Source organism: Myodes glareolus, chromosome 2 (genome assembly GCF_982192425.1).
Source record: "Myodes glareolus chromosome 2, mMyoGla1.1, whole genome shotgun sequence".
NCBI lineage: Eukaryota > Metazoa > Chordata > Mammalia > Rodentia > Cricetidae > Myodes > Myodes glareolus.
Window position 1 is genome coordinate 109,935,066 of NC_142027.1, and position 12,282 is coordinate 109,947,347.

At 45.0% G+C, this 12,282-nt stretch overlaps 1 protein-coding gene across 7 annotated transcripts in view; it reads left to right on the forward strand.

The window, feature by feature from the left end:
- Cux1 (cut like homeobox 1) overlaps nucleotides 1-12,282 on the forward strand; it is a 325,002-nt gene that overhangs the window by 76,757 nt on the left and 235,963 nt on the right. For all 7 annotated transcript variants that reach the window (XM_087903516.1, XM_087903517.1, XM_087903522.1 and 4 more), the window contains exon 2: nucleotides 8,856-8,966. In XM_087903516.1, coding sequence (XP_087759642.1) covers nucleotides 8,856-8,966 — 111 coding nt within the window. The remainder of the gene's footprint in view (nucleotides 1-8,855; nucleotides 8,967-12,282) is intronic.

The following is a 12,282-nucleotide window of genomic DNA, read 5'->3' on the forward strand; positions in this document are numbered from 1 at the left end:
TGCCCCAGAAAAACATTTGGAAATAGGTCATACCTGTTTCTTGAATTAAAGTCATACTAAGTAGGTGAAAACATTAATATTTACATGGGGGATCCTGAATGTTTCTTCCTAAAGTGGAGACCATCAGTCTATGCTCTATGAGTAATCCCCCACAGTGTCCTACACTGGAGATCAACACCATTCTATGAGTGAGGCACCCCCATGTCCTTGCCAATGCTTTCAAGCCCAGGCCTTAGTATGGGGACAAAATGTACTTTTTAATACATAAATGTTTGCTTTTAAAATGTTAGTAAAAAAATGTATAGGTACAGAATTAGGGAGAAAGCCTAGTTATTAAAGTGTTAAGGATCCCAGTTTGATCATCAGAACCCATGTCAAAAAAACTGGTTGTGGTGAAACATACTTGTTATTTGGGGAGGTAGAGGAGAATCCCAGGGTTCATTGGCCAGCTGGTCTTGCCTAATTGGTGAATTCCAGGCCACTGAGAGAGCCTGCTCAAGAAAAGGGGAACTGTACCTGGAGAATAATACCCAGGGTTGACCTTAGACCTCCACATGCATGCACATACATATACACACATACATAATTCAAGTGCGCAATAGCACAGCCTTAGAGGGTCTTCCTAATCCTCAAAAGTATCACCCTGTATCTTTCTCTGTTGTGAGAGGTTTTGCTCCTATAAAACATTCTGTATAAATCCTGAGCCTGACACAAGTACCTGCTGCCATCTGACCCTTGCCTGTCCCTCCCAGCCCCTTTGACATAGAAGCCTGGCTGGCTACTGCTCTCTAGATGGTACTTTCTTGTTCACTGCTGGCCCCAAGTAGCTGTAACAAGGTTCTCAGTGTCTCTGAAGTTGTCTGTGTTTTGTCACATAGAGCACAGTTCTGGATAAGCCCCAAGAATGAACACAGCCCACCTGTGCCCCAGCCCCAGTGAAAATGGAGGTCCTTCATAGAAGCCTAGGTGCCTTCCCTTCAGAAGGATTTGTTCTCTTCCTTGACTTTTCCCACTTCTCTCCACCAGCATATTTCCTTTTGTCTTGTCAATCTTTCCTGCCTGTTTTCTTTTTCTCTGATAGACAGCAGTCCCCTCAGCTTGCACGGCTTCTGGTTTATCTGAGTCTCCAGAGCTCCCACCTGGTCTAGGATGCTGGTGGCAGAATGAATTCAGGGCTAAGGCCAAGTGTGTGGCTTCACTAGTAAAGAGAAATTAACCTTGATGTAATGGTTACTGCACCCTGAACTTCAGATGCATTATCTTAATTAATCTCCAGAGAGGGGACCAGCTGACCACAACTACCACAGATTGTGGGAGGGAGGAGTTCAAGTTCCAGTGCAGGGTTTCCCCATGTCACTTATTGAAGGACTTCTCATTCATTTTTCATTCATTCATTTTGCAGTACTGGGAATGGAACCCAGGGCCTCACACTGCTGGACAAGTGTTCTATTGCTTAGCCACACCATAGTTCCTCACTGGTGGATTCTAGACCAGGGTCCTACTGCTGAACCATGCTCATAGTCCTTCCCTGGGGAATTCTAGACCAGAACTCTACAGCCCAGCTACCCTCTCAGGTCCTGACTGGAAGATTCTAGACAGGCCATGTACTGCTGACTATGTCCTTGGCCCCTTTCTAGGGAGATGATCTAATGCTGAACCACATCTCTATCCCCAGCCAAATATTTTTTTGAGTGGGGCCTGGGGGAGTTATAGGAATTTGATGGGTGGCTGAGCCCTGAGTAATTGTAATTGGAGCACCTCCTATTAGTCCAAACAAATGTGGACGCTTAAGTATGGGAGAAATGGCCTGTGTAATAATTGTGAAGGCTTGTTTCTATAGATGCAGCAGCTCAGTTTTTACTTGCATTGATATCATTGACAATTCCTCTGTCAGCTGTAGTTGTCTGATGGGTTTGACAGGCAGTCTCTAAAGGGGACATCATCTGAAATTTGTTCTCAGATTAAAGGTAGAGTTTGAGTCAGCAAGGTACTCATCTGGTAAAGGTGCTTGCATGTAACATGAGGGCCAGGCTTGTTGGGGTTTCGGTCCTGCCCAGTTCCCACAGTCATTAGGCCCCAAAGAAAAATCACGCAGAGAGTCTACTTTAGGTTATAAACTGATTGGCCCATTAGCTCAGGCTTCTTACTAACTCTTATATCAACCCATTATTCTTATCTATGTTAGCCACATGGGTTGGTACCTTTTTCAGTGGGGCAGGTCACATCCTGCTTCTTCGGTGATTTGGGCAGGAATCTGGGAAGAATGGGCTTCCTCCTTCCCAGCATTCTCCTGTTCTCATCGCCCTGCCTCTACTTCCTGTCTGGTTGACCTGCCTATACTTCCTGCCTGGCCAATCAGCGTTTATTTAAAATATGATTGACAGAATACAGACAATTCTCCCGCACCACTTGTAACCAAGACTGATGACCTCAGTTCAGTCCACAGGACACACATGGTAGAAGGAGAGAACCAACTCTCAAAAATTGTTTTCTTACCTACACACACACAACTGAAAAAAAAAAAAAAGACGGTAAAGATAATGCAAAAAGAACACTTTACTTGGATTGCTGAAGTATCAGTTCAGGGGCAGTGATTCTGATTTGCATGAGGATGCAATGGTAGTGGAGATTCCTTTACAGGTCTAAGAAGACCCACCCAGTGGAAAGCCTAACCAATGGTATACAAAGATCTGCTCCTGTGAAGAAGGGTGTACCTCAGCAAAAGTGGGGGTGCCCTGCATGATCATTTCTGTTATAGAAAAAAAAAGACATACTCTTAAGGTGAACAGTTTCAAAGTCATCATTGGTGCTCTCAAAACTCATTTAAAAATTTTCTATTTCATTTTCACTGTGTGTGTGTGTCTTTGCATGTGCTATACATGTGTGTGGAGGTCAGAGGACAACTTGCAGGAGCTGGTTTTTTTCACTATATGGGTCTGAGAAATTAAACCCAGCTGCAATATCAACCTTGGCTGCAAATGCCCTTACCTGTCATCTCAGCGGCCATTAAGACTTATTTTTAAACATCCTTGCCTATGTGATTTTCCTTCCTTCCTTCCTTCCTTCCTTCCTTCCTTCCTTCCTTCCTTCCTTCCTCCCTCCCTCCCTCCCTCCCTCCCTCCCTCCCTCCCTCCCTCCCTTCCTCCCTCCCGCCCTCCCCTTCTCCCTCCCTCCTGCCCTCCCCCTCTCCCTCCCTTTCTCCCTCCGTATTTAGCCCAGGCTGGCTCCAACCTTTAATCCTCCTGCCTAAACCTTCAAGGTACTGGGATGACAGGCATGCAATATCATGCCCAGTCTAGGTTCTGGGAGACAGGCCTGACATTACATGGCAGTCTTTGGTTTGTCTTTCTTTCAAATGCATCTTCACTTGGCTGGAGGCTGGAGCCCCCACAGAGGAAAACCTGGAGCTATTAGGAACCCTTTGAGGACCTGTCAGAAACAGATAAAATATCCCAGAGTTCAAAATCATTGAGGTAAATAGCCACACCTCTGTCCCCCAGAACAGGGAAGGCCTGTATGTTTGTGAACTCAGACACAGGGACATGCCAGCAGCTATCTGCTCTCCCTGATGAGTCTTGGTGGTGTCTTTGGAAGCTCTTCTGAGGAAAGGCAGGGGCTCTCTAGGCTTGGTCAGTGGAATAGCCTTGAGGGATGAGCACTCACTAAGTTCCTTTCCTGGCTTGGCATATATAGCTTGGCCATAGAGCACTAAGAAGTGCCATAGAAGCCATATGCTTCTTGGGGCGGATAATAGATTAGTGTGAGCTTACTCACACTAATAATAATAGTGAGTAAAGCCATGTAGCCCCACTGGAGACAGACGTCAGAGCTTTACCTGATAAGCCACAGCCTCGTAGCAATACACGGATTAATAGAAATGGGTTAAATTAATATGTAAGAGCCAGTAAGAATCTAGAGCTAATGGGCCAAGCAGTGATTTAATGAATACAGTTTCTGTGTGGTTATTTCGGGGCAGAGCTTCTGGGCGGCTGGGAAACAAACAAGTGGCCTCTTACAACAAGGGGCCATGTGGTTCAAAAGCCAGAGTTTCACCCTGGACCTGTCATTCAATCATACAGGAAGGGATTCCTTTAAAACGGAAAACAGTTTCTGTATGAGGTGCCCTGCTGCTCAGGCACTTCTCAGTGTCATTTCCAGTGCTTTCTACCTTGTCAGACTCTGAGTTCGTGTGTATACTGTTGTCAGCCTTGTCAACCTGGGATCTAGGGTTCTTCTTTCCTGCATTAGCAGGAGTGTCTGGTTGGGTTGGGTGTATTTTTGTGAATGGCTGTAGCTGCCATGGCTGCCTCCTCTTCTCTTCTAGCCCCACTTGCCCAGTGGGTACATTGTTTAAAATGCAGCTGTTTGGCAAAAGATGGGGAATGTTCTAATGATAGCCCCTGCCCCCGACCCCTGATAATTTTGCCCTTGTTGAAGCTGGCCTTGAGCTTGCTCCTGAATTGAAACAATCCCCTTGCCTCAGCTTGCCAAGTAACTGGAACTAAAGGCCTGTTCTATTGAACCTGGATGGCAGGATTTTAAAAATTAATACCTTCCTACTTTCCCAAGAAAGTCAAAGAGTACACACCTTAGAGTAAGTCCGTTCCTCACTAGTCTCTCCTGAGAACAAACTCACTTCAGGTTTCTTCTGCTTCTTTCTGCAAATCGCCAGAGTCTGGCTACCATGTGGAGAGATAGTCTTTTTACCGTGTAAGCACTGTTTGATGATTTGCTGATTTTGACTAAGTAGATCTTGATAACCATACTGTCCCAAATAGCATTTTTGGGTCCATGTAAAATGTTTTTGTTTGTTTGTTTGCTTTCTATTTTTTAAAAACCACCACAAAATACCATTAATTGGTGGCCATGCCAAATAATGCTGTTCACAGGCAGTTAAGTTGGTTCCAGCTTTTCCTTTTTTTGCATCTTAATGCCTTTCAGATGTGGGAACTCTCTGAGCTCCTGTTTCCATGTGATCATGTGATTCTGTGTTTTGGTCCCGCATCTCCCCCTCCTCTCAACACATTAGATTCTTTTATTAGTACGTCATTGTATTTGACACTTTGAGAATAGACAGGCTCGGTGAATAATAAAATGATATTGGTCTTGTGTTTTGTAGCCATCTATTCCCTTCATGTTGTCTCTGGAGCTTGAGAACGCAGTCTTCTCCTTCAAAAGGGTCTGGTAGGGGCTGGGGAGATGGCTCAGTCAGTCAAACTTTTGATACTAGGTATGAGGACCTGAATTTGGAACACCAGCACCCATGTTAGAAGCTGGATATGACACTGTATATCTGCAGTCCTAGCTCTGGGGAGTGAATGCAAGTGAATGGATCCCTGGAGTTCATTAATTACCCAGCCTCACTGAATCTGTGAGCTTCTGATTCAGTGAGGGACCCTTTCCCAAAAAATGAGGTGAGAGTGATAAAGGAAAGTTTCTGCCTTCCATCTCTGGCCTCCATATGCGAACACAGATAAGGACCCCTCCCCCAAGATTTGGTGGTGTTTTACTCTTTTTTTGTAAGCAATCAGTTAAAGACTTAGAGCCTTAACAATGTGACTAGCCTTACCTGGAGCAGTGGAAGTTCCACACATAGGTGGAAGACTTAATCTCCTACTCACCATGTCAGTCTGTTTCCGTCATGGCAGGCGGCAGCACGGTATTAAATTTGGGGACTCTTGTGGTCTCCAAATGTGGTCTCTGTCATGGCTTCTCATATCGGTTCACATATATCGGCAAGGTTGGCATTAAGGACTGAGGTGGATCCCCATGGAGTCCCTGACTGCCAACAGCAACTGGCCCCAGATGGGCTTTTGCAGTGTGATGTCAGAGGTGGGTTCCTGGTCACCAACCACCTATTCCATTCAAGCTGTCTGCCTGGGAAAAGACCTCAGAATCAGAGGGTCTGACCAATGTCCTTTATTTTCTTTGTGGGGTGTATGTGTATAGGTAGGTGCCTCACTCTCACCCCACTGTCCCTTCTCTGTGCATATGTCTGTGGATGCCAGAAGACAACCTCTGCTATTATCCCTCAGGTGCCATTCATTTCTCATGACAGTGGGAGTTGTTTGTAGGCTAGATGACCAGTAAGCCCCAGGTACATCCCCTCTTCCTTTCTAACAGTGGCCTTACTTGTATGTTGAGATCTAACTCAGCTGCTTGTGCTTTTGAGTCAGTAAGCAATGCTTTCTTTCTTACCTTATTTATTTATTTTTGTGCCCAGGCCTACATTCATGTTAGGTAAGAACTTTACACTGAGCCATATCATTGGCTAGTTTTTCAAGCCACAGACTTAGGAAGACCAGGCTGGTCTCAAACTTGATATGAAGTCAAAGATGACTTTGAATTTCTAATCTTATGCCTCTACCTCCTGAGTGCTGGGATTATATACACTGCCATGCCCAGCAACCCCTTGTTCAAATTTTATTCCCCCAAAATGTACTTACTAACTGGGAAGGCTGGAACCCCACAAGTTCCCTTTAATATCCAACACCCCGCTGACTTGAAGAAGCCAAAAGATGTCACTTGTCCTTTAACTGGGGACCCAGACTTCTTCACTACAGGCAGTAGGATCCCTGTTGAAAAAGACAGCCAGCACTGGTTTTCTGTTTCTCCAAGGTTTTGTGTGTGTGTGTGTGTGTGTGTGTGTGTGTGTGTGTGTGTCTGGAAGGAAACATCAACTTTTCCCGTTCCTGTCATATTTCAATATTGGCTTTTTTCCGCCCTTCTCCAAGTCTCCCATTATAACTTCTTCTGCTGCTTAAATATAGCCGTCTAAGTTCTCGTTCTTGCCAGATTGTTTATATTTTTGCAAGCCTTCTGCGTTATCTGTGGCTGCTTGCTTGCCTCTCTTTCCATCCCACTTCCCCACGTTGGTGGCAGTTGCTCTTTTTCCCCTGCCTCCTCTTCTCTGGGATGACTTTCAAATGTGGTCTATCAAAACGCCCAGTGTTTCCCTCTTTTCTGCAGTAGCTTTGACATCTGTTCTTGAATGCTAGCCCACAGTATTCCTTTGGATTTGCTCACCCAGGATTTGTGTGAATGCCAGAAATACTTAAAGGAAGAGTGTGGCATGAGGGCCTCTCCCCACCTCATAGTTCCCCTCTCCGCATTTAAACTGTCTTAAGATTTCTAAGTTGACAGCATGCTGGTTGGTTCTTCCAGCTCTCTGTCATCTTGTCTGGCCATGAGCCACACCATCATGGTACCAGGGAAGTATCACCCAGGATGGCTTTCCTGGCCTAGTGAGTTGTTTCCTCTAAAAAGGAAGCAGGGGGCTGAGAATGCTGTTCAGTCTATAGAGTGCCTTAGTATGTAGGAAACCCTAGGTTTCTTCCCAGCACCACATAGTGTGTGGCACATACATGTGACTCTAGCACTCCAAAGGAGGAGGCAGGAGGATCAGAAATTAAAGGTTATTCTCAGCAGGGATACCTACCCCTTACCCCACTTCACATTCCCATGGAAAGTTCTGTAAGGCAAGTTGACTTTCACCTCCCATCCCAGCTACTCAGGTGGTAGCTAAGAGTGACTTTGAGTGAGGGACAGCCCCCATATATTTATTGCCCACCAGTTCCCTTACATGCACTCCTCCATGTTCTTATGCCAGTGCTAGCTCTGGGGAACTACACTGTACAATTTCTTTTAAGACTTGTAGAATTTCTGAGGGGGATTAGGGATATGGCTTAGTTGGTAGGGTGCTTGCCCAGTATACAGCACTGCATAATACATGCCTATAATCCCAACAATTGGGAGGAAAGCAAACATCGTAGGATCAGGAATTTTAGGGCATCCTCAGCTTTGTAATGATTCTGAGGCCAACCTGGGGTACATGAGGACCCCCCCCCCATTTCCCACCAATCATGAATTGTCTCAGGAGATGGGATCTTGGTGGTCTTTTAGCTCTCTCAGAAACAGAGTGGAACCTGCTGTGGATGAGGAACCACTTGTAACAGTTACTGAATGCCACACAGAATGTTCTGCTCTGTGTATTCAGTTACTGAATTTACTTGACTTAGCATATGAGACAGCAGGCCATTCAGTGGGCAGCCACATGGCCTGTATACCTGCTGTGAGCCTGGAGCTCCATCCTGGGCCCCATCTGCCATGGGCTGCTCTGGGCAGCTCCTTATAACAGATTCTCCTAGTCTTAGGGCTGGAACACGGGCTCTCTGACACTGGGTACGACTGCTGTTCAGAGCAGAGTCCTCAGACTTGGCCAGTGTTCTGGTAACCTACTCTGGGAGTCCTCAAACTCCAAGGCCTGTGGGATGCTTGGTTAACAGTGCCTCTGAAAAGCTTACAGGGCAGTGGTGATAATTATTCTTGGAATTTGCTTTTTAAAAGTTCCTCTCTCAAACTAATAGGTTAATGGATCCAATTGGGATGCCTAGCTTAGAATAAGTTTTCAAGCAGTATTTGTTGAATTGAACTAAACCAACTGTTGTTCCCTTTAGTCTCAGGTCCACACTATAGAAGGCTAGCCATGTAGAATCTATTTGGGGGAAACACTGTTAGGTAGGGGGATGAGAACTCAGGAGAATGGCCTGGAGAGATGTGGGGGCATTGACTCAACTAAGGTTTAGTAGGGAAACTGTTCCTGTGGATGTTACCTTAGGAAGGAATCCTTTGTGCAGCATGCTGAACAAATTTGGTTCTCTCCAGTTACTGTCTGGGGCTGGTGTTGTGTGAATATGTTATGCTTATGGTCCTTCACATGTCCTTGAGCCTACTTTCTGCCCATGAATTGATTCCCAGGAGTTTCTCCTTGTTGTTCAACACCAGCATCCACTTTATCCCTCCTGGGATAAATTGCAAATTATAATCTTGCTTTTCCTTTCTTGATCTCCCCACAGAGAGAACTTGATGCCACCGCAACAGTATTGGCAAACAGGCAAGATGAGAGTGAGCAGTCCAGAAAACGGCTCATTGAGCAGAGCCGAGAATTCAAGAAGAACACTCCAGAGGTGAGCTGGGACTGTGTCACAGTCTTCAGAAGGGGTCTCATGACCCCTGGGCAAATTTAGAATACTTATTGAGATATTTCTTAGTTCTTCAGAAAAAATGCATGGCAGGATACCTGTTTTTTTTTACATGCCTCCAACTCTACCCTGGCAGAGTGTATGCCTCACCCAACCCATGGGATGTGGCAGCGGACAAGTTGTTGATACCAGGTATAGGCATTACATAGGCTGGACACATGGAGCAGTGTCAGGTCCACTTGCTGTTTTAGCCTCTGGTATGTCAGGATGGTGTTAACCGAAGTCCTTCCAGGATCACTGTGGGACATTGAGCTTATGTTGATTTCCATGATGCTAGGCAGCAGTGTGTTCAAAGATGGCATTGCATCAATATTGCTGGTAAAACTTCATTTCTTCTGCTATAAACTTTGATGTTTCTTGACACAGGTTGTAAAGGGCAGTGTGCATGACTCTTTCTAGAGTCTGAGCTTCTATGACTGTGTTGAGAGTTGTATTAGTGACTTTTTCACTTCCATGACAGAGGCAACTTAAGAAAAAAAGGGTTTACTTGGACTTACAATATGAGAGTACAGTCCACTCTGCTAGGGAAGCCTTGACCACAGGAGCTTGGGGTATCTGGTCCATTGTATCTGTAGTCAGGAAACAAAGAGATTAATGCTGGTGCTCAGCTTGTGAAGGGCTCCTTGTATACCTGGCACCTCCTACCCATGGTGTGTTTGTATTAACTCAAAAGTCCAGTCTTATGCCACATACTTGCCTTCTGGCTATTGAAGAAAGCCGAGGCAGTAGGATCTTCAGTTGTAGACCTTTCTGGAGCAAGTTCAAGGCCAGTTCAAGGAACTTAGTGAGACTCTGTATTAAAATAGTAAGTAAAAATAGAGCTGGGGGCATGTGGCTCAACAATAGAGTACTTAGGAATAAAATGCTTACCTAATATGCACAAGGCCCTGGGCTCAGTCTCACCTAATATAAAATAAAATAAAACAAACCATTATTAGCTTAGAACACTATAGAATACTTTATAGGTGCAGTGGATCTTTGCTTCATAAAGCTAGCTTAGGGAAGAGAAAAAAGAAAAGAAATCTAATTTAATAGTTATCAGTTTAAAATATTCCCCGAGGTGGTTTGTGCTGACAGTTAATCATTTTGCAGATATTTATGGAATGCCGTCCATGTGCCAGACAGTGGGTCCTGTGGAGGAAGTCCTATCGCTCTTCTTCAAAGTTTTTTTTTTTTTTATCTCTTCCACCAGGCAGTAGACCATGGCCATGTGGCAAGCTGAGTGCTGGGATCCCATAACTGGCATCTTCTGCCGAAAGAAGTCTTTCCTTATACCATACACATATCCATGTGACAGCATTCTCTATATGAGCCACAAATGGCTCAGTAACCTTCCATGCAGATGAACACGCCTGCTTTTTTGAGCCTTGTTAGAGCCACGTCTTTCTTAATTTCTCTCAATCCCGCTCTCACTTTTGTTGGTTGCTTTATTTGTGTATTTGTTTGTTTTTGTTTTCCCCTATGCTTTGGATGAAACATGGCCTCACACGTTCTTAGAGAAACCATGTCATTGACTGTCTTGTAACTCAGGCCTTGCTTCAGGTCTTTGATGGTTGAAATCTATTTTAAAGACTAGATTAGTGTCTTCAATGCCTGGTGTGCTTCTAGGAGGAGCCTGGGCATTCTGATTATTTTGTTCAGCTTTGCACCACATCAGCCATTTTCAATGGGACAACTAAGAAAAAGACCCATATTCCTGAGTGGCATCACTGCCATCCATCCTAAAACTGTCTCGGTGCTTGTCTCGACCAAGCAGCTTTTGTACTGAAAGCTGGGCTCTTCAGGCCACTCCTTGATTGTCTTTTCTCACTCCAATGTGTTTTCTTCCTCTAGCTTAATAAATAAGAAGGGAAGAAAGTGTGTGTGTGTGTGTGTGTGTGTGTGTGTGTGTGTGTGTGTGTGTGTTCATCCCTGTGTGAATATAGAGTATAGAGGTGTACCCTTCCCATGGACTCATGGCATGAATGTGGACAACCTTAGTATTGGTGGTCCTTACCTTCCGCTTTCTTTGAGACTGGTGTTTTGTTTTATGCTGGCTACAAGAGGGTAGCTGTCCTGTAAGCGTCCAGGAATTTTGTTTCTTTGCTTCTCGTGTCACATAGACTCACTGGGATTATAGATGTGTGCGGCCATATCCAGCTTTATGTGGCTCCTAGGGTTCCAAACTCAGGTCCTCATGCCTGTGTGGCAAGTGCTTTACCTGTGAGCAATCTCCCACTCCACCAGTGCATCATTTTTATCTTGGTATTTCTTGTTCTTTGGAGCATGCTTCCAAAGCGCCTCATTTCATGGTGTTGTTTACAAATGGCCTTCCCTGGCTTCTTTCTTCTGGAGAAGAGTTCATCCTGAGCCCTGACCACTGAGGGTCCGTTATCCATCTTTACTGCCCCCTGCAGTGCAGGAGCTCTGGTATCTGATTTGGCATGCCCATTTTGTGAAGGAATATTCTCTGTGCCTAATATAACATAGCAGTTGTTAATTGGCTTTTATTTCCCAGGAATCAGACTCTTAATTTACCCTTGCCATCCTAGGCCTGGCCTCTTCTCTGATTCATACATAGACATTCATTCCCACTCCCTCTTCCCTTCCCTCCTTCTGTCCCTCCAGTCCTTAAGTTCTCATGCAGCCCAGGCTGAGTTCCAACTTACTTTGTAGCCAAGACTGGTAATGAGCTTCTGGACCTCCTGCCTCCATCTCTCTCTGAGTGCTCGGATTACATACATCTAGTTGGTTTATGAAGTCTGGAAATGGAGATAGGGGGATGAGAGTACATGGCAAGGAAAGCACTCCATCAACCAAGCTATATCCCTAGCCTGCCTTTTAGTCTTTTACAGGGTCTTATGTAGCCCAGTCGGTCTTGAACACAGTATGTAATCAATATTTTACTTGAACTCCTAATTTTCAGCTTTCACCTCCTGAGTTCTAGGATTACAGGTGTACACCTCCATACCTGATAGATGTTTACATTCTTGAACAGTTTCAAAATGCTAGGTTTGGGACAGGTCTCTTCTAGGATAGGTAGGATGTGGGGAAAGACCTCTGCTTTTTGTCTGTTGGGAGGAAGAGTTTTCAAGGTTATGGATGAAGTGATAGCCCTACATTTTTGCCTTTCAACCTTTTGTGAAGTTGAGGAATTAGAACAGGAAGTGGAGTCAGAAGAAAGATGAAACTGGGACTCGGGCTTTTGTCTGTAATCCCTGAACTATGGTGGCTGAGATAGGAGGCTTGCTGTGAGTTTAAG